This window comes from Misgurnus anguillicaudatus, chromosome 11 (assembly GCF_027580225.2).
Source record: "Misgurnus anguillicaudatus chromosome 11, ASM2758022v2, whole genome shotgun sequence".
NCBI lineage: Eukaryota > Metazoa > Chordata > Actinopteri > Cypriniformes > Cobitidae > Misgurnus > Misgurnus anguillicaudatus.
The window spans coordinates 25,541,692-25,569,259 of NC_073347.2; the positions used below are offsets into that span (position 1 = coordinate 25,541,692).

Here is a 27,568-nt window from a genome sequence, read left to right on the forward strand (position 1 = left end):
ACTAAGCCTTAGTTAAATTAGGAAATATAACTAGTATTAACAAACATGCCTTACTAAAAAGATCACCTGTGTGCCTTTTGAGGTAAAACAAAGGGCACTGATGTATTTTAAGATCTGTAAGTGCAAGTTGTTTTCAGTTTGGAGAGCTCTTAAAAGTGTTTAAATCTAGGACTAGTCTAATCCCTGCTCGGGAAACCGCCCCATAATGCGTGGAGTGTATCCATCCTTACTTCTCCTTCCTTCTCAATGTGAACAAGTTATTATATAACTTATATAACCATTTTACTAACCAGGTTACTGGTCTGTGACTGCCATGATACCTCACCTACGAATATTTTCACACCTGGATCCTCCCCTTTGTGCCGCTGTAACAACTGTTCTGCTCTGCCAAATAAGGTTTTTTGTCAGCCTCTCTAATGTTTTACATTCCTTATAAGGGCATTTAGTTCAGTACCTACCTGCACTTGCGTCTATCTCACCTGTGTATTTCATTATCAGCACAGGCGTTACTTTGCAATATTATAATTTGTTTTTTACAGTTATAAAACAGGCGACATGAGATAACGTATTGGCGTACAGTCCTCATGCAAATAAACCGATTTTGCATCTGCGGAAGGAAAGTAAAAGGCGAAGAAAAACTTAAAGCGGAGCTGCGTAGACCAGTCCGCGTATGACATCAAAGTATCGCGAGAGCGATTAAGCTGGAAAAGATTTCCGATGTTTCTCTGTAAGAAATATCTCTTTAAGCCATTTCTAACACATCGAGAAGGTACTGTAGGCTACTGTAGCAATAATTCATCAATACAAAAGTCATTTTAGGTACCCATGAAATTATATGAGCAAGCTACGCACTTATTATTACGGCTCTTACCGCATTTAAACTAATAAAACCGTGCTTATGGAAATACATAAATATGTTAACATTACGTTTCAAACTAGTTTTAAGGCATTTTGTGAAAATGTCCAATTGTCCACTTTGAGGATGGGTAGAAACAGATATTTTCTAATAAGTAGAAAAAGTGAACAGCCATTTCTACACAGTGTTTGGTATGGGCGTTGTGAAGAAATGCGTGGTCAGGAGAGCAAACACGAGAGCATGGCGAATATAAATAAAGAAAATAAAAGGGGAACTGAAACCGGTGCTGGGGAAAACAAAGAGTGGCGAATTATAAGAGTTATGTTAGTAAACTTTTTTTTGACTATTTTCACTCCCCTTCCAAAGTAAAAGAATAAAAATCTTACTCATTCATCCACGAAGGTAACTAACCAACCCAGGTAACTTAGGGCGTATGTTGAGGAGAGGGCGTGTCATTACGTCAAAACGAGTCATTGCGCTTTCTTGTATTGCTGCTTTCCTGCCAGAGCAACAACGTACTTCTGCCTTTTTACAAGCAGGTTTAGTCATGGTAAGTGACATTTTTAATCGTTCTGTTTTTGTTTTATTTTAAATGTTACAGTCGTTCAGTGGTCTGGCTAAAAATACAGCTATTAGCGTTACATAGTTTATCGAATATTTCAATTGACAGGGCGGATGGCTAAATGTTACAGACTGTGTAAATTTCCTAAATTTGCCAAGACATTGGTTGCTTTAATGACTAACGCTGTAACCCACTTCGTTTACTTATACTACATCTAACTTATCTAAAAGCACGCACTGTTTGTGTTTAAAGTAAAGACTTTTCATTTCGAGTGCGTGGCGAAACAGAATGAAAGTCAACAGTACGCAGCTCATGTTTTCCCATGACTTATTATTGACTGTTATGTACGACTTCGTAAAATTGTTTGGATACACCACACCTTTCATTGTATGCAGTGTTCGTGTGTGGCATGCAGTTCTGATAAAACGTGTTTGCATTGTTTTATAGAGCTGAATGCAATTAGTCATTATTATTTTTACTAACAAAGTAACGTTACTATGTAATATGTGTAACATGTACGCTATAATAGAAAGTGTTGCACGATCTTGATTCAGGGCATAGCATAACTTCGGCTAACACTCCTGAAGTTCTTACTCAACTTCTAGTTTCGACTTGTTTGTAAAGGAATGGAATGTGAAGGCCTCAGATTGGTTAAGGCATTGCCTGAGCCATAAACAACTCATTGAAATGTAAATGTAAAAATGCTAGTTTTTTAAAAAAAAAAAAAAGCTAGTTTGTTTGATAATGATATTGGTGTTTAATCTTAATTTAATACAGTTCATCTGTTAGTTTCACACAATAATGTGTCTACCATATTGGCAGGTACATAAAAGTCACATTTGTTATAAAAATGATTGTTTGCTTTCCTTCTCATTCATGGCATCAGGTGTACTTATCAACGATGAGGTGGTAATCCACTACAATCAAATCAAAGTGCGCCGCCAGGGCGAAGAGGAAAGAGAAAGACTGAAACTTTTGATGATGCGTGTAAGTGAAGACCTCAAGGAGATAATCGTAGACCACGAAAACTGCCTGAGAAAGAAAGATTTTGAGAACGTGAAAGATGTTTTACAATTAATCACCAGTAAGCTTCCTCCCAAAGAGTGCCGCTACTGCCTGTATGACTGCACCTATGAGAGCAAAGGGAGTTTGAAGGAAGACCTGGTCTTCATCATGTGGTATGAGACCATTTGATTTGTTCGGTCATTAGCTTAGAATAGTTTCAACGCTTTCAAAAAGCTCTTGTGAGATTTCCAAACAAAATTTGCATTAGTAATAGTTTGAAAATATCCTATGACAACTGTTAAACCAACAAAAGAGCACCTAAATATAGATGTATTAACATTTTGAAATGTGTGCATTTAATCTTCCTAATCCAGATCTTACTTCTGTTCCCACTGTGTACAGGTCTCCTGATGATTCAAGTTTAAAAAAGAAAATGGTCTATGCAGCCTCAAAGGCAGATCTCAGGAAGAAATTACCAGGTTTTTTCTTATGGTGTTATTGAATATGATAATAGCATTTGCGAACGATGCTCAATCAGTTTTTCTTCTTTCTTAGGTGTAAAATTTGAGTGGCAAGTGAATGACAATGCAGATAAACAAGCATCTTGTCTCGTGGAGAAACTCGGCGGCCGGGCTGCGGTAACGACTTTGGAGGGCTTGCCAGTTTAGGAGAGATAAAAGCAATCAGAACAATGTCCCAACATCAGCTTTAACAGTCCACTTTAAAATTCGTTAAAGAACAGATGGTTAAATAAAAAATATAATAATTTACCCTGACAAAGATGTTATCTTTTACAAGTGTACTAATAAACTTTGTTATTCGAACATGTATTTCTATTTCATTTGACATATATAGTCATGTAATATTTGAGGAGTTTTTGCATACACGTGTGGGTTTAAGTTAACTGTCGGTTAATCCTGTCAAGCCGGAACAACTCGTATTTATTCATACAATAATGCACCGTACTGAGCAAATGCCACCATAGTGCTACCATTGAAATGTGTTATCTAAACTAAAAAAAAAAACCTGCTGACTTAAAATATCTGATATTTACAAACATATCAAAGCATTATTTAAGACATAAACGAGCGGTTTCCCGGTCAGGGATTAGACTAGTCCTAGACTAAAATAAATGTAAGAGCTGTCCAAACTGAAAACAACTTGCACTGACATATCTTGAAATACATCAGTGCCCTTTGTTTTGCCTCAAAATGCACACAAGTAATGTTTTTACTGAGGCATGTTTGTTAAAACTAGTTATATTTCCTAATTAAACTAAGGTCTAGTCCTGGCTCAAGCTAATGTCTGTCCGGGAAACCACCCATAAATTGTCTAAAGCATACTTATTTTAACTATCTTTCAGTGTTTTTGGTATTAAATGTGTCTTCTTTGTCCAGATATCAAATAAATCAATTATTTCTCTGTTTCAATGACTTGTAATCATAATAGTATTCACATTTTTATTCATAAGTTCGTAAATTAGTAAACATATACCAATATCTCATCTCAGCCACTGTAGATGGAATAAAAAAATAAAATAAATGAGTAAACTAAGACTTAAAGCTGTGTTGCAGTTTATTCATTATCAAATGTATACAGTGGTGTTTCAGCCAGCAAAAGATAGCATTCCAAATGCTGTATCCATGTACCATAACATGATGCATATTCATTCATTTACATGTAATTGCACTAGTTGATGTACGCTTAACGCACATACGGTTTCCCTTTTTAACACTGACATCAGGGGTAGAGGTATAGGAAAATATAAGGCAGTTTGGGAATAATTTCTGACATAGCCAGAAGGTTTTAGATGGAATGTTAAGTAAAAACGCTCCAACGCATCTCGTAAATAAAATCTTTGCATTAGTTTTTCAAAAGGTGCAATATTTTAACAGGACTACAGTACGATGAAAAGAAAAATATGTTCTGGAATGCTTCATTTTGGTCGTCTTAAGGCAATTTTTGGCAAAATCTTTAGTGTCTTCCACCTTAAACAGATGTGCCTTGCTTCGGCTCACCACCAGTCCCCTGAAGAGAGCACAAAAACAAAGACATTACAGTAGCCGTTCAGTTGCTCATGCAGTTAACTTTTATTCATTTTTTGACATGCGTTTACCTTTTCTTGAAGTTGCTCCTCGAGGGTTCGGACTTTTTCTTTCTCTTTGGCAAGTTTGTCCTGACTGTTTCGTAGCAACTCCTGGAGTTTGGTGGCTGCTTGGCCCAAATCTTTGGTCATTTTTCGTTCCTTGTCTAGACACTCCTAAAAAGTAAAAATGCAAACATTTATCTATACAAGAAACTTGAAGAAACATCTAGACTGGCAAAATAAAGCCATAATTAGTCAAGAATTACACATTACTGGCTATATTAGTATTAATATCAGATACACTTCATAAGCATTGGTCTGTTGTGTCTACCATGTTTAAATTTATTATTTCACATAAATTGCAGATTTCACAAAACACAAAAAATATTTTTAACCTGATTATGGACCATTAACATAATTTCCAACCGAGAACAAAATATCTAAATTAGTGTATAAAAAGTCAAAATATTCTGCACCTTCAGTTGAACAACATCCTCAATGGATGCAGCGTCTTCTGCTGACTTCTGGGCCTCTTCACTGTGCAGTTTCCCCAAAGTCTGCTCCAGTACAGCCTGAACCTGAAGAAACCATTAATAAACTTACGTAAAAACACATTTAAATCATATCTAGCTGTTATTACAGACAAAAGACAGAAATAAAGTGTGATAGCATTTCATAAGATCTTGCATATCCACTAAAAAAAAATTCATGCCAGCCAACATAGGAGCTTCATGTTCATGTAGAAGTACGCATTTTACTTAAAGGGACACTCCACTTTTTTGAAAATATGCTCATTTTCCAGCTCCCCTAGAGTTAAACATTCGATTCTTACAGTTTTGGAATCAATTCAGCTGATCTCCGGGTCCGGCGCTACCACTTCCAGCATAGCCAAGCACAATCCACTGAATCCGATTAGACCATTAGCATCACGCTAAAAAATAAACAATTATTTTTCCTATTTAAAACTTGACTTTTCTTAAGTTACATCGTGTACTTAGACTGACAGAAAATTAAAAGTTGCGATTTTCTAGGCAGATATGGCTAGTGACTATACTCTCATTCTGGCGTAATAATCAAGGACTTTGCTGATGTAACATGGCTGCAGCAGGCTTAGTGATATTACGCACCACCCGAAAATAGTCCCCTTGGTTACTTTCAATAGTCAAGTTTTAAATAGGAAAAAGATTGTAACTCTTTGGTTATTTTTTAGCGCGATGCTAATGGTCCAATCAGATTCAATGGACCGTGCCAAGCCATGCCAAAAGTGCCAGCGCCAGACCCGGAGATCAGCTAAATGAACTCCAAAACGGCAAGAATCAAACGTTCAACTCTAGGGGAGTTGGAAAATTATATTTAAAAAAAAAAAGTGGAATGTCCCTTTAAAGGTGGAGTGCACAATGTTTGAAAAACGCTTTGGAAAAGGAGACGGGCCGACTACCAAAACACACTTATAGCCAATCAGCAGTAAAGAGCGTGTCTACTAACCGACATCCTTGCCGGGTTGCGTATGTGTAGGGGCGGGTCTTTTAAAAGAAGGTCCAGATTCTATTGGGGTAGGGGCGTGTTTGTTTAGGTCATTTCAAATATCAACAATGGCTTTCAAACATTGTGCACTCCGCCTTTAATAGTATAAAAACAACCATAATTCATATAATAAGGTGAGTTTTAAATGCAAAAGATAAATATTAGTGTTTTTAAAAGATGAAAACCCAAAATGAAGACAGGGGTTAAAAGAAACTGTTGAAAGAAAAGCTCAAATATAAATGGTTAGAATTGTAAGCAAGATGTCCCCTCATTGGCAGCACTGGACAAAGTAAAAATGGGATAAAACCACTTAAGAAAATAATACCAAATATTATCAAATCTTATTGAGTTGTAGATTCTACATACATTTGGTTTACAGCCACACATACTTTGAATTTCCACCGCTATGCACTGTAGATGCTAATTTAACAACTGCACTAAACCCCTTTAACATACAGTATATGCCAGCAGATAGGTACAGTGTATGTGGCACAACTTAAGTCACCATCACGGTACACAAACACCATACGCATACAGCCCGAGCGTTTATGCATGTAAACCAAATGCATAATCTAGAGTAATTGAACTGATCTTACTAGTTGTGGTGTAGCCTACTCATACACTAGGATACAGCTATAAACCACAGCATAGTACTTATTGAGGTTATGTATTGTACTGTGTATCTAGTGCTGTCAATAAGGTTCACAGGGTGCTCTAGTGCGTCGCACCCTAACCTCACACTCCTCTGCCTCAGGCTGCCCGTTCTCTGCCACTCCCTGAGCTCGCTGGGTCACGTCACTCAGCTGCTGTCTGACCTGGAAAAGGAAGCTGTCACTCAAAAAAAAAACTTCTAGCGGATCTTTCCTTGGCAGGATTGTGGGTAAAACAAAGAATTATGGGCACATGCTACTATACTGGAAAAAAACGAACCTGTGAAAGTTCCTCCTTGTGTGCCTGAGCCTCCTTCTGAGCCACGCTCAGCTGTCTCTCGGATTCTAATAAAAGCTGCTTCAACTGAAAACAAGCAAATGAATGGGTAAATCCCCACTAAAGCAACTAAACTTAAAATGTATATGAAGCATATATAAGGCCTATTCACAACAAGCACACACAACATGCCATGGATATGTTGAAGATGTTTAAGATGCTTCTGTGTACTTATCAAGTATAAAACTTGGAAAAAGAGATCCTGCAGTTGGATGTCACACAGATTTAACTTTTTGGCAGGCAGTCGTAGAGCGCTGTAGCATTGCTATAGATAGTAGTTGAACAATAATTTTTAAACCAGACTGTTTATACCTTACAAACCTTACTATTTAATGTTGTATACGGGTTTCATGTTGAATGGTAACCCTTATTAGAGTTAAAAATGTGGAAACTAAATGGGCTAATACACGTTTAAAGCATAGACTGTAAAAAAAAGATGGACGTAGTGTCCGTGACGTCACCCATAGGTTTCTAAAGATCATTTTTTGAAGCTTTAAGTAGGCGGTGCCTGCCGTCGCCATCTATTTTTGTACCAGGCTGTAAACATATTTTTTACTGTTAAGTTGGGCATTTTAACATGAGGGGGGGTCTATGGGAATTGACTCCCTTTTGGAGCCAGCCTCTAGTGGCAAGTCGAAGAAATGCAGTTTAAATCACTTCCGTATAGACCTTTTGCGTGTTTGCAAACAGAGATGATAGTTTTTTGTGGACGGAGCACAACTGGTGGCAGAAAGTGACAGCTCTGCAATAGTGTTTAAAGTGTTTTAGCGTTAAACTGTGATTTTTATGGATCCGGTGTTCTGTCGAATTCTGTTTCCCCTATATTTCTCTTTAGTGTAATGTTTCTTATAGCATTTTCACAACGTTACATTTATTTTTTAAATAAATTAAAAGTTCAAATGGCTTGGCTACTGATATGTGTGCATGTATGTAATGTATATGTTTTTTATTGGTAAATCAATTATTTTTACAGTATGAATCGCTAAAGTACATATAAAAGCAATATTAATATGTTTTCTATATAATATGATTTATTAAATATTTAATAATTTTCCTGTTTTCTATTATTTCTTCCTTATATTTTTAGCCTACGTGTTTGTTCTAAAACTATTATGTTTACATACAAATTAATTTGCATAGGACTATTTATATATTAATAACACTTTACATTGTGTGTGTGTGTGTGATATTTATATATTTATTAAGTATGTAAACATCATAATTAAAAAAAAAAAAACAGGAAGAATACATAGACTAAGATATAAGGTAAAAAGAAGTAATAGAAAACTGAAAAAATATGAAATATTTAATAAATGGTGATATTATTGATATTATTAACTCATTTAAATCTTTAATCCTTCTAAATAAATTATAAATGTAACGTGATGAAAACGCTATAAGAGACACATAGAGGGAACAGACTTCGACAGAACCCCGAACCTTCTCTAATTATTTTTTCTATTCTAATTATTTATAGCTTTCCAGATGATTTCATAACTCCAGTCTGTCCGTTTAAGGGCTTATTGCAACCATAAACACCTACGTTTACCTTTAAATGGTGTCTTCGACGACGGTATACTGTAAAAATGAAGGTCATCTTTTTTTGGGCATTCCTATTCTGACACTTAACAGCACAAGAAGACATTTTCTAGTGAGTTATATTGTTTGTTTCACTTGTCTAATTCATTTCCACTGTTTTTCTGCCACCACATTGCGCGCGCATTTGCAGTGACGTAACTGTGACGTCTACTCGCAAAAGGTGTATTGACTTCATCAGAGGTCGATTTTGTTTACAGCTTACAGTCACAGCTCTAATACAGTGTGTACATGAATACGAATCCTGAACGAGCAACTTTCAAACTCGTTTACTATTTGCACAGGACGCCTGTAACAGATAACAGATGTAAATTTAATGACTATGTAAAAGTACATATGAAGCAGTTGAGTCTACATTACGCATAAGGCTTCACCGTAAATGCGGTGACTGCGGTTATCCCTCCCTGATCTGGGAGTTAACCTGAGACTTGTTTCATGTGTCTGTGCACTTTCTGTCAAGGCAAACAAACCAGCGCACCTTTACTTGTTACTTTCACAAGTGCGCTTAATCTGAACAGACTGCTTAAACTTCGACAGCAAATAAGGTGACTGGATACTTGCCCGCCATTTTCAAAAACAAATCAAATCTAGATGAATCACAAGAATGACCTATTTTGGATCTTGTGATTCATCTCAAATCTAGATGAATCACAAGAATGACCTATTTTGGATCCGAAACGGCGAATTTTGCAGAAAGGTGACAAGTTTGCATCCCAGAGTATAGACATAGTAATACACTGTAATACATTGTAAATGATCTTACATTTTGCTTATGTTGTAACTTCAATTTCTCAAAAACACTTTTCCAAATGGCTTGAATCTGTACTGCAATATACAATACTGTGCAAAAGTCCCAGGCCACCATCATCAGCTTTGTTGTTTTAGCAAAGTTTTAATGTCCATCCATGTTTATTTCTCTCTTTTTAAGATACAAACAGAAAATACAGGAAATATGTAAACAAAATTAAAAACAATTTTCAGAACTAAATGTCGTCTTCAGGCATCAGTCAGTATTTAGTGTGACCTCTTTAGGCACGAAACACATCTTTCAGCTTTTTTGAGGAGACTGAAATCCTAAAGTCATTAGATTAGAATTAGAAATTAGGATTTAATTTTATTTAGGTTTAAGAGATCATGCAGCTGCCTGCTATTGCTCAAGTTGAAGGGGAGTTTACCCTAAATACACTTCAGCTTATACGTTTACATTGTTTTTAATACTACATACACATTTGCTGTTTTTTCTGGTTGTATTCTAATAAAGAAACTGAGAAATAATTATGTATGATGATCACTATAACATTGCAAAAACAACAAATCTAATGGTAGCATGATGGCCTAAGACTTTTGCACAGTAGTGTACACGGCTATTATTGTGAACAGGCCTTAAGACCAAATTTTGCTCTTACATGTGTCATCTCTTCAGATTGGCTCTGGTTATCAATGGTCACTGATTGCAGCTGTTTCTCTAGCTGAGCCTCTAGCAGAATCACCTTCTCCTTCAGCTGCACACAAGAAAACACATTCAATTCTCTGATTATACAATGCGAGATCTTCACAGGAAGGTCACAAACAGCTTCACAAAGCTTTAAAAGAAAATGTACAGTAAACGTCTCTTTGAGGAAGTTGCGCCACTAGGAAGCCATGCTTGCAACGCCTACGGGCAGTTATTTCAGTCATGAAAGACTAAAAAGTCTTATTTACTTAAATGGGGAAAGAGAGATATCTCTAACATCATGTGCTTAGATCACATTAAAACAACATATTTCTGATCAACAATTAAACCTGACATCTACTGTACCAAAACTTTTGCTTTTTAAGCTCAAGTTGCACTAAAAACACCTTTTTGGAGGTCGCTTCAGATCCTGCACATGTGCACAGATTAAAAAGCACCTCTACAGAGCTCATCCCCCAGAAAATCGTCAATTTTTTTATTGATTGATGATTCTTTTTTTTTTAACTGGAAGGCGGGACTTCTGTAGCCAGAACAGCTGTATTGAGCATTTCATTGTTACTATCATAGTAATAGCAGTGCCAATTCTTTTTATATCTAATATCTTGTTTTATTTCATTTCATGGGAAACATTCACGTAGGTTCAATCTATTTATAAGAGAGAGTTAATTCATGTCTACAGGTAAACTTTACCTGTTGTGTGCTTTGGTTCTCTGTTCTTAAACTCTCTGTTGTGTCTTCCAATCCCTGCACCTTTTTAAGTGCCTAAAAAAAGAGAGAAGGTCAGATTGAAACTTGTCCCACCAGTAAAAGAATGATCATTTACACTCAGTCAGTTTCCAAAAACAGACTGGGGTCTTCCATGAACACTTAAAAACCTAAGTAACAATCATACAAAGACGACTTCCTAGGATTAATGGAAACTTGTATACAGTGTGTACGTAGACTACATCTCTGATTTGGTTTATACAATTGTGGTTAACCTTTGCAGGGTTCCCAGACCTTAGTTAACTTCAAATTCAATGACCTTTCAAGGACTTTCCAGGTCTAATACCCTCAAATTAAATGTGAATAAATGTGGGGACAAATTTCAAGTGAGAGCAAGGTTACATCGTGTTACCTTTTAAGCTACATTGTTACAGTTCCCTTTCGAGGAACTCGCGCTGCGTCACTGCGGTGACACTTTGGGGCCGCTTCCAGGGGTAAGTGTGTCTGAATGTGTATATCAAATTCAACCAATGGTGAGGCTTAACGACAAAGACAGGGTGGCGCGGGAGCCAGTAAGTATATCGATATCTAAAATATTGCCAAAGACGGCGTTACAAGGATGCAGGAAGTATGGCAAGGGAGACGCAGCCTCGCGTTCCCTTCTCAGAGAACAAAAGTTACATACGTAACCCGAGACGTTTTCATGTGTCAAACACAACTATGCAAAAAAAGAATTGTGGTATGAATCAACATTCGCATACAGAAGATATAAGCATTTAAAGAGAACAGATTAGCAGGTGTGCTTAAAAAGTCTAGAATTTGTATAATATTATCATACACTACACAGGGAATTGATTTTTTTCATTGCATAAAATAGATTCAAGCACTTTCAATGACCTGTATCTATGCATGCTTATTTTTAATAACTTCCCAGGGCCTTGAATTCCCCTCCTCAGGTTCACAAACTTTCAAGGATTTCAAGGACTCGTGGGAACCCTGTCTTTGAAATGTTGCACCGTGATGGCAAAGATTGTGGCTTTATTATAGAAACTTTTATAAACCTTACTTAAAACAAGAGTGGATTTATTGTATGGATTTGTGTGTATTTATACAGTATGCAGACACACCATCCTCAGTTGCTCCTCTGTTTCAGTTAACTTGGATCTCCACACTGTCTCCTCCTCCTCCACACTCTTCTGAAGGGTTTTCAGCATTCCCTCCTATATACCAGGAAATAAATCCAGATCAGTCTCAGCTTCTTAAAGGATTCACTGAAATACTTTCTGAAATATAATCTCACCGTCTCAGCCAGTACACTCCTGTACTGTTCACATTCTGCCTGTAGTGTACACTGACCCTCCTGGGCGGCCTGTAGTTTCTCCATCACTTCCTATTAAATAAAATAACATTAAACTATAACAAGTATCCCACTAAAGAGAGACACACTTTGAGATCACAAAATCACAAGGCAAGAAATGTAGCATCCTTACCGACATCTCTGTACTTTGCTGAGATCCTTCACTGTGCTGGTTCTGATTCAACACCTCTTGTGCTTTTAAAGCAAAGTCCTGGAGCCATTTGGTCTTAATGAAGAGAATATAAAAACACAGGAAGGAGTTGGATTTAGAAGTATTGACATTAAGCAAAGAAAATCTTTAATTGTAAAAACTCTGATTCAATTGAATGTTTCCAAGTACTGCAATAATAGGTATTATTATTATTATTATTATTATTATTATCATCATAAATTAGGTAACTGGATTTCTAAAACAAGCCTAATGAAACCCAAAATGATTGATTTTTATGAAGCACCTGTTCTGTCTCTATATTGATGTGTGGGAAAAGGGAATGAAGAACTTCTTTGGTCTCAGTCTGGAAAGATTTCAGCATATCCTCCAAATTTTCCTGTAATTACAATAAATGATCAGTGAAGGCCTAAAGCACACTAGTCATATCTGCCTAGAAAATCACAACTTTTAATTATCCGTCACTCTTAGTACACGATGTAACTACAGAAGAGTCAAGTTTTAAATAGGAAAAATATTGAAACTCTGGTTATTTTTGAGGGCGATGCTAATGGTCTAATCAGATTCAATGGATTATGCTAAGCTATGCTAAAAGTGGTACCACCAGATCCGGAGATCAGCTGAATGGATTCCAAAACAGTAAAAATCAAATGTTTAACTCTAGGGGAGCTGGAAAATGAGCCGACTTTCAAAAAAGTGTAGTGTCCCTTTAAAACTAAATTGAGAACAGCAAACATTTCCCAGTGTACAGCAAACCATACAATAAGATGTGTACCCATTCATGTTTTAATGAATCAATGTGCAAATTGAATAAAACACAAGACACTCCCACAAGTGTTTTCTCTACTTACATAACTCTTTTCCTGTGACTGATTCAATTCTTTGAGTTGCTGCACTTCCTTGTGTAGTGACGTCACTAAACTTTCTTTCTCTGTTATGCTGTAAAACATCACCATAACAGCATGTGAAGAGACTTTTTTTTATAATAGAACGGAAATGCTGGTGTCTGTCAGGTAACATTCAGCAGGCTTTGGTGAATATATGTACCTGTTATGTAGTGACTCCAGTTTGGCTGTGTAGTCTGCCAGCTGTAGATTAGCAAAAAGTCAAAAGGAAATGAATGAATGAATGAATGAATAAAAACTTGAAACAAGAATTTAAACTGATGATTCCTGTTGTTCAACTGGTAGAGCATGACTGGTTAGCAATGTCAAAATCATGTAATCAATTATTGGGGAATGCACATGCTGAAAAGGCACAGCTTGAATAAAACCATCTGTCTTATGCCTTCATGTAATGCAAAGCAAAAGTGGATTTAAGCTTTCTGAAAAAGTGAAACACACTAACTACCGGTTTCACAAACAAGGCTTAAATGAATAGTTCACCCAAAATTGAAAATAATATCATTAATGACTCACCCTCATGTCGTTCCAAACTCGTAAGACCTCCGTTCATGTTCGGAACACAGTTTAAGATATTTTATATTTAGTCCGAGAGCTTGTTGACCCTTCATTGAAAATCTACGTACAGTATACTGTCCATGTCCGGAAAGATAATAAAAACATCATCAAAGTAGTCCATGTGACATCAGTGGGTCAGTTAGAATGTGTTGAAGCATCGAAAATACATTTTGGTCCAAAAATTACGACTTTATTGTCTTCATCAACAGTGTCTTCTCTTCTGCATCTGTTGTGAAGTGCATGCGCAAGACTAGAGTCACGTGACTGCAGTGACGCGGATGACGTGTTATCCTCAGACATGTTTGCAAAGGTTTTTTTTTTTTCAAACTTACAGCGTGCGCCTCCCTCAGACTGCTAGCGAAGCCCCGAAGCACAAAAAACCACCACAAAAAAAAACAGCTGTGGCGCACCAGATAACACGTCAGTCGCGTTGTACGTCATCCACGTCACTGCAGTCACATGACTTTCGTCTCACGCATGCACTTCACAACAGACGCTAAAGAAAAGACAATGCTGAACAAAGTCATAATTTTTGTTATTTTTGGACCAAAATGTATTTTCGGTGCTTCAACACATTCTAACTGACCCACTGTCATCACATGGACTACTTTGATGATGTTTTTATTACCTTTCTGGACATGGACAGTATACCGCACGTAGATTTTCAAAGAAGGGTCAAACAAGCTCCCGGACCAAATCTAAAACATCCCAAACTGTGTTCAGAAGATTTGGAACGACATGAGGGTAAGTCATCAATGACACCACTTTCATCCTTGGGTGAACTATCCCTTCAAGGCTAGTCCTAGACTAAAACACATGTTTGACCTGTATCAACGGAAAATAACTTGCATTGGCAGATCTTAAAATAAGCCAGTGCCATTGATTTCTTTTAAGACACACATTCGTAAGACATTTTTATAAAAGATGCTAAAGTATCTTCATTTAAGGCCTAGTCCTCCTGGCTTTAGCTAAGCATTGTCTATGTCTACCAGGGCTAAGAGAACAAGATATGTGCACATACACTAGTGTTATATTGCTCTTTATGCCTTCTCGTTTCTTCCTCCAATGAAGTCACCTGAGACTCCTTTTCTTTCAAACTACAAAAACAGAAAAACAGAGCATGACGGTAACAAACAGCTTAAAAACTAATTTTCACTTAAAAAAATTAAACTGTAGGTGTTGGTTTGATTGTAAATTTTGCAAACCTGTTTTGTAGCTGTTCCAGCAATTCTGTGTTTTCAAGCTATAAATAATAAAGAAACCTGGCATTAAAACAGGTGAGGTCAGGTGAATGAAAACTGTTTAGCATGATGATTTACTTACTCTGTTGAGATCTGAACTTTGTTGTTTAACCTGTTTTAGTTCTTCATGAAGAGTTGCTATCTGGTCATCCTTTTCTTTTACGCTTACATTCAAATAAAACAATAAACAGATTAATATCATGCCATACCGATACTGACTGAAATGCATTAACACAACAGAACATGTTTATTATACCTTTGATGTAAGTGCTGTATCTCTGTTGTTTTCTCCACCTGAAGGTCAGGATGTAAAACAGAAGAAAATAAAATAAATTTTTAAGGTTTAAGAACTTAAACAGGTTAAGTAAAAAACGGCAGCAAAATGTCTTAACCTGACTGGCAATGGTGTTTTTGAGTTGGGTCACCTCTTCTTCAAGAGTTGAAACTCTACTCTCTTTTTCCTTTAGGCTAGAGATTAAACAATGTCAATGTGAATACATATTTAACTAAATGTTTATAATTTTTAATTCACATAGCCAACTAGTCAGATGCCTCACCTGCTATTTGCTTGCTCCAGTTCTGCCATCAAAGCCTGTATTGATATATGCAAATGATTACCTCATTATATACACACCCATAAGTAATTATTAAGAGTGCATTGTGCTATTCTTATTATTGGCTTTGTATAAACTGTATAAATGACAGCTTTTCTTAGGTACGTTTTAGATTCATGCATTTGACAGATGCTATTATCCAAACTGATTTACAGTGCATTAAAAGGTTTTATCAGTATGCATTTCCTGAGAATCAAAACAATTTACTGCTCAAGCATTTAAATGCACAACCGTTGCAGCCTACAGACATGAAATGTGAAGTCTCACCTCAGAACTGTGCTTCTGTTCTGTGTTTTGGCTCGCCTCCATTAGCAGATGTGCCTGTTTCAGCTGGCTCTGCAGACTCTCCACCTGTCCAGCCCGTTCTTTCAGTTCAGCCTCCACGCTGGCAATACGGGCTTGAGCCTCTGCAGTTAAGATGACAAGAAAACACTTTACATTCTTATGACTTATTCAAAAGTGTGCAAACGCATTTCCAGTTAAGGATGTGGTATTTCTAATTCAATCTTTAGCCGAATGGCTGACTGCCAACCTGCCAAAGCAGCGGTGTCCCGTTGAGCTTGTTCCAGTTGTGTTTGAAAGCCATCTCTGCTTTTCTGGGTCTGTCTGAGCTCCTCGCTTACTTCCTCTAGCCGCTTCTGCAGCGCCTGTTCCTCGCTCGCCCGGCTCGCCTGCGATAATAAACATACAACAAAAACAAACGTCAGGATATCACTTTTTGTACAAAGCTGGTTTGATCAATACAGCAAAACATGTCAACAGGATGAAGCATAACCACCTAAACTTAAAAAGATCCCTCCAATAGCACAAAGGTCTAGTCCTTACAAGTTTTTACTAGGGTTAAAGGTGCAGTGTGTACATTTTAGGAGGCTCTATGACAGAAATGCAATATAATATGCATAACCATGTTTTAAGTGGTGTATAAACACCTTTAGCTTAGAATGAGACATACACATTGCCATTTGGCACCGCAACGTTTCTACAGAGCATGTTTCGTCACTACATTAACCTTTTTGCTTGACTGACTACTCCGTGTTGTCTCAGACGACGACCTCGGTCACTTGTCAGCCACCGTGGCTTCTCAATGTGCTTCGAAAAGGGGGGGTGAGCAGTGAACTGAGCCGTTGGTTGCAATTTGCATCCTCACCACTAGATGCCTCTAAAACTTACACATTGCACCTTTAAGTTTGGACAAATAGGTCAGAAGTTTGAAGTCAGCTGCCCACTTGCTTACGCTAACAGAGTAACCACGGGCGCACGTCATCACGTTTTTGATATTCCTAACAGTCTAACAGCCCGAAAGTTTTTTAAATACTTATTGTGAATGGTAGATTTATTGTTGTTAGAGAATGATGCGCCAATATATTTGGCCAATAATCGGTATCAACTGATAAAAGCAATTTTACACTGTAAAAAATTACTTTCTAACTTAGTATTTTTGTCTTGTTTTTAGTAAAAATATTTAAAAAATCTTAAATAAAGTTGTATTTTCTTGATGAGCAAAATTACCTAAGAAAATAAGTCTAGTTTTTAGACAAAAAAATTAACAATTTAAGTGTATTTGTGCTTAAAACAAGCAAAAATATCTGCCAATGGGGTGAAAAAATTTAGCTTGAATTAAGTGTTTAAGAGAAAATAAATCTTATTTCAAGATTTTTCCCCCCATTGGCAGATATTTTTGCTTGTTTTAAGCACAAATACACTTAAATTGTTTATTTTTTGTCTAAAAACTAGACTTATTTTCTTAAGTAATTTTGCTCATCATCTTAATTTAGGAATTTTTAAATATTTCTACTGAAAACAAGACAAAAATACTAAGTAAGAAAGTTATTCTTTGCAGTGTACACTATCGTCTATTGGGCGATAGTTTAAAAACAGCCCATAGTCATGGCCGATATATCATGTCAATCAAAAGAAAACAGGAAAATGCAATGAACTTGAGCTTGATGTATAGAATATATAAAGGAACATCACTGGTTTAATGTTCAATGTTAATGATCATTATATGAACGAATTACATTCAGAAAATGTAATCTTCAAAATTTAGTTAAAGCAAGTTAACCAATATTACATTTTTACACCGATACTGATAGCCGATTATTCAGATTGATATTGGCTGATACTGATAGTGTCAGCCAATATCAATCTGAATAATCGGCTATCAGTATCGGTGTAAAAATGTAATATCGGTGCAGTGCAAAAAATGACTTTCTTACTTAGTATTTTTGTCTTGTTTTAAGTACAATAACTAAAAATTCTTAAATCAAGAAGCGTTGTCTTGATAAGCAAAATGACCCAAGAAAATAAGTCTAGTTTTTAGACAAAAATATCATATATTTGTGCTTAAACAAGCAAAATAATCTGCCAATGGGATAAGATAAAAAATCTTGAAATAAGTTTACTTTTTTCTTAAATTGTTTTGCTTGTTTTTAAGCACAAATTCACTGTCTTAAAACTAGACTTATTCTCTTAGGTAATTTTACTCATCAAGAAAATACATGAGAGATATTTATTGTACTGAAAACAATACAAAAATACCAAGTAAGAAAGTCATTTTTTGCAGTGTGCATCTCTAATTGTTTAGCATTTATCAATAGCATTTTTGGGGGGGACCACTTTGCAAGGTTAAAGGTGAACTGTTCATTAAAAAAACTGGTTTTCCCCGCACATGATTATTTAATTATAACATTCCACAAGACTTAAGTTTCTTTTTGTGAGCTCTACAGCATGTAAAGTGTGCCTGGAGACACAAGCTGACTCACACTCTCCAGACATTACCTACGTCTTTCCTAAGCCAGTACAGAGAACATAATACAACACAATGTATCTATTTATATGGTGGTCTTTTGTTTGTAAAGCTGATGAACAAGTTGGGAAGCCTACAATTAAGAGTGCAAAGTACCACAAATTATCTGTGTTTCCAGTATGTACAGAATCTCCAGAATGATTAGACACATTTGCATGTATCTGTTTGAAACCGTACCGCTCAGTAGGTTCACATTCCAGATCGTTCTTAGAAATGCTTCCCCGTAGTGCGGGCCACGTTCCAACCCACTGAGCAATCAAACCAGCAATCAAATGTTAAACCAGCATGTGAACATTTCTCATTAGTATAGGCACCAGCGCAGAGGGGGATCAAACCCTGAACTTTACCACCAGGGTCTAAACAAGCTTTTATAATACATGCATAAAAACATTGCGAGAAACCAAGATTGGATGTGAAAGGCTAAACAGCCCAGCGAGAGGATAAGAAAAACTCTTAATGAGTCTATAGTGCTCATGCTGGGAGAGAATGTAGAAGAATCAGTGGCCTTTGAACTTTTTAATAAGTGCCATTTTGGCCAACTAAACAACAGAAGTGCCTGCCGACAGCAGTGAACAGATCATGTGTTTAAAGGGTGGAGATCAGACCTGCAGCTGGGCCAGTTGCTTTTCAGCTCCAGCTGCTTTGGATTCCAGACTTTTCTTGAGCTGCTCCTCAGCCTGCAAGGCTTCGTTCTTTTCCGTCAGCTCCTTATTGAGCCGAACACAGTCTTGATGTAGTTTTGCCAACTCTGCATTTTGCCTAATGGAGAAAAAATTAAGCATATCACCACACTACATACTTCAATAAAGTATAATGCACAAATCAAGATGCCAACATGCTAAAAACAATTGTGCATTACAGTTATTCTTGTACCTGCGTGCTTATCTCCAACACAGTTCCTTGTGTAGCTTACTGCTTTATAAAATAAGAGCTTTGGTGCACTTAAGAACATGCAGTCAAAGTGCATTTATCTGAATTACCGGTGCACATAGCCATAAAACGCAATCAGCCAACACTGTAAGTGTTGCGTGTTTTGTCTCAACCAGTCATGGGCCTTTAAATTGCTTATCGCTTAAAAATCTGACATGTTGTGCCTTGTTAGAACAAGATATAAAAGTATGCTGTGGTCTATATATTACATTTCTACTATTTCCAAACAGATGAACAAGTAAAGAATAACTATGCACAAGGCGTTATTGGGTTTAAGAGGAGCTGTAGGTTCATACTTGCTCTCTGTCTGACTGGTGGCTTGGTTGAGAGCATCTCTGAGGATGGAGTTCTCCTGCTGTAGACGGGCCAGCTGAGCATTGGGCCCCTTCTCCAGTTGGTCCTGGAGAGCCAAGACCTGACCAACAAAAGAATGTTTTCTTAAATATCTGAATGTGTTCAAACTTTTTTGAAGGGAAACAAGCAAAACACAAACAAAAATCCCTCTTAACTACAAAAGAATGAATGTGATGAACTGTGAACTGTTCGTTTTTTTAAAGTACTGATACATCTACTACACATCTATTCACCTAGATGCTTGTGATGCAAGAACTAATCGAACAATCGATATTATGAAAATACTGTTCAATGAATTTCCTTAAAGGGGACATACCATGAAAATCTGAGTTTTCCCATGTTTAAGTGCTATAGCTGGGTCCCCAGTACTTTTATCAACCCAAAAAATGTAAAAAAGATCAAACCAGTAACTTAGCTTTGGTAAACCGTCCTGTGAAAAAATAGGTAATTGAAATTTGGCTCCCCTGGTGATGTCAGAATGGGATAATACCGCCCCTTAATCTGCACTATCCAACAACGGCACTGCCATTTAGTGCAGAGATCAGCTCATTTGCATGTTAAATGACACACCCAAAACAGCACATTTTTGCACATGTAAAAATGTTAACTTAACTTTAATAAATTATCTATATGATATTTTGAGCTAAAACTTCACATATATACTCTCTGGGGACACCAAAGATTTATTTGACATCTTAAAGTCTTGTGAAATCATGAAAATCTGCCTTTTTCCAAAATGTAAAAAAAGATCAAACCAGTAACTTAGCTTTGGTAAACCGTCCTCTGCAAGCATGTGAAAAAATAGGTAATTGAAATTTGGCTCCCCTGGTGATGTCAGAAGGGGATAATACCGCCCCTTAATCTGCACTATCCAAACACGGCACTGCCATTTAGTGCATAGATCAACTCATTTGCATTTTAAAGGACACACCCCCCAAAAAAATGAAAATTTTTGCTCACACCTACAAAATGGCAATTTTAACATGATATAAAAAATTATCTATATGGTATTTTGAGCTAAAACTTCACACATGTACTCTGGGGACACCAAAGATTTATTTGACATCTTTAAAAAGTCTTGGGAAATGACCCCTTTAAAGGGTACATATCATGAAAATCTGACTTTTTCCATGTTTAAGTGCTATAATTGGGTCCCCAGTGCTTCTATCAACCTAGAAAACATGAATAAGAACAACTCAGAAACGTAGTTTTGGTAAACCATTCTCTGCAAGCATGTAAAAAATTAGGTCATTGAAATTTGGCTCCCCTTGTGATGTAAGAAGGGGATAATACCGTCCCTTAATCTGCACTATCCAAACACGGCACTGCCATTTAGTGCAGATATCAGCTCATTTGCATTTTAAAGGACACACCCAAAAAAACACAAAGTGGCAATTTTAACATGCTATAAAAAATTATCTATATGGTATTTTAAGCTAGAACTTTTCATACATACTCTGGGGACACCAAAGATTTATTTAACATCTTTAAAAAGTCTTGTGAAATGTCCCCTTTAAGTTTGGTCTGTGACATCACTTGGTCGCCATCCTACCGCAACAGCACAAGCTACACAGTTAAGAGGTCAGGTGCCTCGGGCCCCATACAGCAAAAGCTCCTCAAGCCTTGTTTATGAAATACACAGTAAGTGTCAAAAGTGCAATATTTGACGATAAAATTGACATTTTTGTTTGAAGCAGATATGCCAGACTTTATAACTGCGCAACTTGCGCTGTTGCACTGGGCAAGTGATGTCACAGACCAAACTAATAGATAATAAAATTAGCTAAAAACGATTGTGCAGCAGCTGAGATCTTACTTTAGCATTGAGCTGCTGTGTCTCAGCGAGGTGGTCTTGGTAACTGGCCTGCATGCGCGCTTGCAAGGCGATTATGTCCTGCTCGCGCTTACTCAGCTGAGAGCTCAGCCTGGTCTCCACATTTGTCACTTTTGACTTCTCCACCGATAGCTCCTACAAACGCAAATAAAACACAGGTCACGATCTGGCCCCTTAGACGTATCAAACATGAACAAATTCCTCTTGACTTTTAAGAATGACCTTAGGCATCACCTTAGTTAATTCTCTCTGCCGGCTCTTAGCAGCTGCAGCGTCCTCCTGCTCAGCTGCCAGCTGCTTTTCTCTTTCCTCCAGCTGTTTCTTCAGTACAGCTACCGGATCTCCCTTCGGTGTGGCCTATAAACACACACACACAGAGCTCTGCTTAGACAAACTTCCTGTTTGAGTGTAAATTAAGTGCACACTAATAAATGAGAAACAGACGTTGCCTGTATCGATAAGAAAATATGAATTTAGATAAAAACTATTTGCGAAACAATAATCATGTCTTTATACATGATATGATTTTACTTCAAGCAGACAAGAGTAATTTATCATTTATTGCAGGCAGAGAATAAGACGCCCATACCCTCTGCCAGGTGTCATGGATGACTCCACCCTTATCAGACAAAATGTCAATGAGCTGCTGGGCTTCACCTTCGCCAAACACCATACTCCTCACTGTGGAAACAAGTGCCTTATAGGGCAGATACAGCGGACTGTCCACGGGGTCTGCAGCCACCACTATAAAGAGATTCAATTGTATGTAATTGAAAGCATGTACAAAAAATTGCAATTAACACAAAAAGAGAGAGAGAGAGATATGGAGTGTGTCTGTGTACTTTACTGTGTATGGACTCAAATTCATAAGGTTCACTTGTGCCAAGTAGTCTGCAGTCACAGCAGGGTGCACACTAAACTTGTGTTTTTGAGCAATGTCTACAAGCAACTTTACTCCAGTCTCTAAATGCTTGCACCACAATTTCTACCATTCAATCCATTGTGTTTTCTCTATTTCAGAATGAAGCAGTAACACAAAAAACACAATTGTAACTAATATCAGACAGTCCGAAACAAATGCTACTTGTAACGGACGATTTAGTGGACTCTTGTACAGTAGTATGTTCATGTTTGCATATGTACAGTCATGATCTTTATTGACTCAGTGTGTCATTCATACAGTGCCAGCATGGCAGGAGTGCAGTGTGGCACTAGGGTGAGATGGCACTCAGGACTGGTGATAAACTGCTATTGTCCCGTCACTAAAGGCCTTTGTGTGCTCTCCTAACAGGTGCAGCTGAACCAAAACTATGGTTTTGAACAAGCCCGAGGACACTGGGATCTGTGTAGATGAGTGGATCTTACCTTTCTGCTGGCAGAAAGTGAGTAAAAAAAGTGTATGCGTGATAAACAATGAGGAAAAGAAAAGGGTGGGGAGTAAAAACTGATATTTAGTATTTAGACATAAACTGGGACACTAACAAGTGACACTAACACTATTTATACCAAGTGTCAGGTTATAAAACGAAACCTCAAATATCACATGTGTTTATGAGCTTGTGACCCGGTGCACACATGCAAACAAAGCAGCACAAGAGCAGAGGAATGTAGCTTAGCGCCTCCCCTGCGAGTAGCACTTCAGACATAGTCCCACTAAGCTTATTCGCTTCTGCAGAAACGACCAATCAGAGCCAACATTAGCAAATAAAGAGTAGTGCCTGCCATTCCAATTCCCCACCCACAAAGGAAATGGAGCACATCATGGATATTTGTCAGTAGAGACAATCCAGACGTGTACTTTCAACCAGATGAATGAAACAGGAAGTGACACGGATCTAAACATAAGATCACATTCACTGTCTATTTGGCTGTTCCAGACATAACTTGGAGGTTCATCAGATGAAGATGTTATCTGTATGATTTAACCAAGAAAGCTTTATCTCTGTGTATTTAAGAGTCTGGTAAACCGCTGGTAAACCTATCAGAAGCTTCCTGTTATTGCGTACAGAGGCTAAGCTTCCTTAAAAACATAACACCTACACATGCTCATTCAGACTGGCTTTTATTTTCATTTTACAGGCCTAATTTTAGATGACCTCAAAAGTGTTGAGATGTTGTAATGTTAGTAGCAGGCCTGCACGATATTAAAGAAAAATGCAATATGGAATGCAAAAAATTTCAATATATATATATATATATATATATATATATATATATATATATATATAAATCTATATATATATATATGAGATGGGATACAACCGTGCATCCTGCCTAGTAAATATCTGACCTCCAATGGCCAATTTTGTAAAGAAGATAAATGCATACCTGGTTCTGCCTTCTTCTTGGCTTTTTTCTTGGATGGAGCTTCTGGTTTGGGTTCTTCTGCCTTGGATGGCAAAGCTGTAGTTGGGGTAGTCCCTACTGGAGGAACCGCCATCACAGGAACCTTTTTGGTGGTGGACTCTAATGGAGCCACTGTTTTTGTTAGAACCTCAACAGAGGAAGAATTCGCTTTAGCTTTCTTTTTTCTCTTGTCTTTAGGGGAGGGACCAGGTGGGGCATCTTGGGCCGGTAGAGAGACAGAAGGCACCACAGAAGAGGATGTGGTACCTGCTGCATCTTTATTGGAAGGGGCTGCTAGATTGGGTTTTTGGTTGGTAGTAGGCGAAGAGGATTTCTGGGTTGGGGCAGGTGAAGTAGACTTCTGGGCTTGGGCAGGTTGAGCTGCCTTTTGGGCTTGGGCAGGTTGAGCTGCCTCTTGGGCAGGTTGAGCTGCTTTTTGGGTTTGGGCAGGTTGAGCTGCCTTTTGGGTTTGGGCAGGTTGAGCTGCCTTTTGGGCTTGGGCTGCCTTTTGGGTTTGGACAGGTTGAGCTGCCTTCTGGACTTGGGCAGGTTGAGCAGCCTTTTCGGCTTGGGCAGGTTGAGCGGCCTTCTGGGCTTGGGCAGGTTGAGCGGCCTTTTGGGTTTGGGAAGGTTGAGCGGCCTTTTCGGCTTGGGCAGGTTGAGCGGCCTTCTGGGCTTGGGCAGGTTGAGCTGCCTTTTGGGTTTGGGCAGGTTGAGCGGCCTTTTGGGTGGGTTGAGCGGCCTTTTGGGTTTGGGCGGGTTGAGCGGCCTTTTGGGTTTGGGCGGGTTGAGCGGCCTTTTGGGTTTGGGCGGGTTGAGCGGCCTTTTGGGTTTGGGCGGGTTGAGCGGCCTTTTGGGTTTGGGCGGGTTGAGCGGCCTTTTGGGTTTGGGCAGGTGGAGCGGCCTTTTGGGTTTGGGCAGGTGGAGTGGCCTTTTGTGTTTGGGCAGGTTGACCGGCCTTTTGGGTTTGGGCAGGTGGAGTGGCTTTTTGGGTTTGGGCTGGTGGAGTGGCCTTTTGGGTTTGGGCAGGTTGAACAGACTTTTGGGTTTGGGCAGGTTGAGGAGACTTTTTGGCTGAGGCAGGTGAAGAGGACTTTTGGGCTTGGTCAGGTTGAGCGGCATTTTGAGCTGGGTCAGGTGAAGAGGATTTCTGGGATTGGGCAGGTTGAGCAGCCTTCTGAGCCTTGGCAGGTTGAGCAGCCTTTTGTGCCGGGGCAGGTGGAGAGGACTTCTGCGCTTGGGCAGGTTGAGCAGCCTTTTGAGCAGGGGCAGGTACATCAGATTTTTGGCCAGGGGCAGGAGGAGAGGATTTCTGAGCCGGTGTAGGTGAATTGGACTTCTGAGAAAAAGCAGGTTGAACGGACTTCTGCGAGGATGCTTCGGATTTAAGAGCTGGAGCAGCTACTTGTTCTGGAATTGGAGCATTGGTCTCATCAGGCGTCTCTGCAACCTCAGTGGTGGCCTCAGACTCTGGAAGCCTTCCATTGGGTTTATCTTCTTTTTTCTTACCACGAATTTTCTTCTCAGCTTTGTCCTTTTTCTTTTTGTCTGTTCGTTGGCTGGATTGGGATTTTCCTAACTCTTTGCGCTGCTTGGCTATAGCTTCTTCATATGAGGTCTCCTTCATGGAAAATGTTGAAACCAGGACAATCCCAATGGCAGAAAAAACCATGAAGCCACCGAAAACAACAATTCCAAGGGTCTGAGGATCGTAGATGTCCATGATTGCCTGTGATCTTTCTTATTAAACCTTTCAAACAAAAAAACAATGAAGAAAGTAAGATTTGCATGATTTTCATCCGTTATAATGCAATATAACATGTCTTTTTAAGTACTTTAAAGTTTTTCCAAACTTGAACTTTAAAGCACTGGATATAAGCTTTACAAGAATGAAGCACCTCCAAACGCAGATTTAGCTAAATTCTCTTGTTCAAATGCATATCTACTTACACTAAATAAAAGTTTCCAGATCCAAAAGTGTCCAATTTATTGAACTGGAAATGTAGTGTGCTTTCAGACAGTGAGTACATCCCTGCTTCAAAACCACGTGTCATCATAAAGTAATTTTTCCACAAACTCTAAGGAAATATTTCTACCATTCAACAGCAAACTTTAAAAAGTGGAGAAGGCCAAGTTATGTAACATTCCAATTCACCATGCGCTACACTTCGCTGCTTCCATGGGATTATTCTTGCCATACCAATCTCACACTTCAAACGTGCATCAAAGCACAAATGCAAGGAAAAGGCCCTGGACAGTCTGCTGCTTACCAGACATAAAACAATCTAGACATTACACAAAAAATAGTTGTCTGCATTAACTACCCGAGAAATAGAGATGCCTAGGAAATGGATTTGCATATATTCTGTTCTAATTTGCATAGATATTAACGTTATGCTTGGTTTTGATACACAGCTGTACAATCACATCATGGAAGTGGTCACCTTCGCACAGCTGTATAATAAAGAAATGCACAGTGAAAATTAACACATTTAACCAATAATCACAGATGAAAAGTAATTTAAAAAAAAATATGTGTCTTAAAGTTCATTTACATGTCAAAGCCATGAGATATCTCATCTGCATCTAATCTTGTGTGCCACGTAAAGCCAATAATAGATTATGCAATATGGGCCAAGAAATAGTTTTATTCTATATCCTCTTTATGTATAATTACACAACATCCATTTATAAAAAAAACTAAAGTACACTATGAACGCCAATAAAAATCGCGTGGGACTTTTTCTATCCGGAAATGAATGAAGACTGATCAGTATGTAACGTTACATAATAAAACATGCAGACAACTTTTCATAATGTTACAGCTGTTCACTGAAAAAAGGCTACAGTAAGAAATGAAGAGTGAAAGTTAACACTTCAGCCATACTTTTCTTTCTGAAACGTCAATAATGTGTCCATACAAATGTCTGTACACTTCTTGACACCGAAACAGTTATTATAACATATAAAATTTAAAACTTGTATCGTTCTTTGTTAGCATACAAAAGGAGAAGCAGAAAGCTGAAATTAACGGTCTACTCGCGAGCATCTCCTAAACCTCAAATAAAAAACACATCTTACTCATATTATTCAGACCACTTCGTTTATTCACTTAAATGAGATACATTTGATCCTCACTGGTAACGAGCTAGTTTAATAAGAGATAAAATAAATTAAAGAGAATCAAAGTTTGCGGCTAATTGCTACTCTTTGAAGCTTTTAATATAAAACGCTTTAGCTAAAGCTTTATATCTCACCTTTTCTCGCGGCAGATTTCTGTTGGATGAATCACTTCAAAAAGAGTTGAAACAGAAGTGATTATCTTGTATCCAACTATCTCCACACGCCAGCAAAAAACAAAAAAATCTTATCCTGGCTAGAGTCAGTCGATGTCTGTGTGGAGTCGTGGCACTTTCTCGGCGCTGGTATTACGCCGGTCAGTGGCCCACATACCGTCCGTCTAAACGGCAGCTCATTGGTTAGAAGAGAGTCGGTCACGCACATGGGAACCAATAGAATTTCGGGATAGTAAAGAAAGGAGGGTCGTCTTTGTGAGTTTGGGAGTTGTAGTTTCACTCTCAAAGGCTCGATCAAAAATAGGCAGCGTTTCTGTGAAATTTGTTTTACCTGTTTGTCTGCAAGCATATTTGGCATTTAGCCTTTTATTTTGTAAATAATTTAAA

At 38.0% G+C, this 27,568-nt stretch overlaps 2 protein-coding genes across 3 annotated transcripts; one reads left to right on the plus strand and one right to left on the minus strand.

Annotated features, from left to right (window-relative positions):
• Positions 1 to 1,259: 1,259 nt before the first annotated feature.
• Positions 1,260 to 3,247, plus strand: cfl1l (cofilin 1 (non-muscle), like). Its single transcript, XM_073873419.1, has 4 exons — positions 1,260 to 1,401; positions 2,293 to 2,596; positions 2,826 to 2,902; positions 2,979 to 3,247. The coding sequence occupies exons 1-4, from the start codon at positions 1,290 to 1,292 to the stop codon at positions 3,089 to 3,091; spliced, it is 606 nt and encodes a 201-aa protein (XP_073729520.1). The 5' UTR covers positions 1,260 to 1,289; the 3' UTR covers positions 3,092 to 3,247.
• Positions 3,248 to 3,980: 733 nt separating this feature from the next.
• On the minus strand, positions 3,981 to 27,331 carry rrbp1a (ribosome binding protein 1a). 2 transcript variants are annotated; one of them, XM_055169939.2, is made up of 28 exons: positions 27,143 to 27,330; positions 23,868 to 25,635; positions 22,129 to 22,283; positions 21,774 to 21,896; positions 21,522 to 21,674; positions 19,648 to 19,766; positions 19,027 to 19,180; positions 16,148 to 16,286; positions 15,883 to 16,022; positions 15,559 to 15,593; positions 15,394 to 15,469; positions 15,258 to 15,295; positions 15,084 to 15,165; positions 14,966 to 15,003; positions 14,782 to 14,857; positions 13,348 to 13,388; positions 13,152 to 13,239; positions 12,587 to 12,679; positions 12,265 to 12,357; positions 12,075 to 12,164; positions 11,902 to 11,994; positions 10,760 to 10,831; positions 10,023 to 10,118; positions 6,964 to 7,047; positions 6,768 to 6,848; positions 4,986 to 5,087; positions 4,540 to 4,683; positions 3,981 to 4,451 (listed from the first exon to the last, which is right to left on the minus strand). In XM_055169939.2, exons 2-28 carry the CDS (start codon positions 25,606 to 25,608, stop codon positions 4,413 to 4,415), a joined length of 4,185 nt encoding a protein of 1,394 aa, XP_055025914.2. In that variant the 5' UTR covers positions 25,609 to 25,635; positions 27,143 to 27,330; the 3' UTR covers positions 3,981 to 4,412. The 2 variants fall into 2 exon arrangements, with proteins under 2 accessions (XP_055025914.2, XP_055025915.2); XM_055169940.2 differs by lacking the exon at positions 6,768 to 6,848 and having other exon boundaries at positions 27,143 to 27,331.
• Between the last annotated feature and the right edge of the window lie 237 nt (positions 27,332 to 27,568).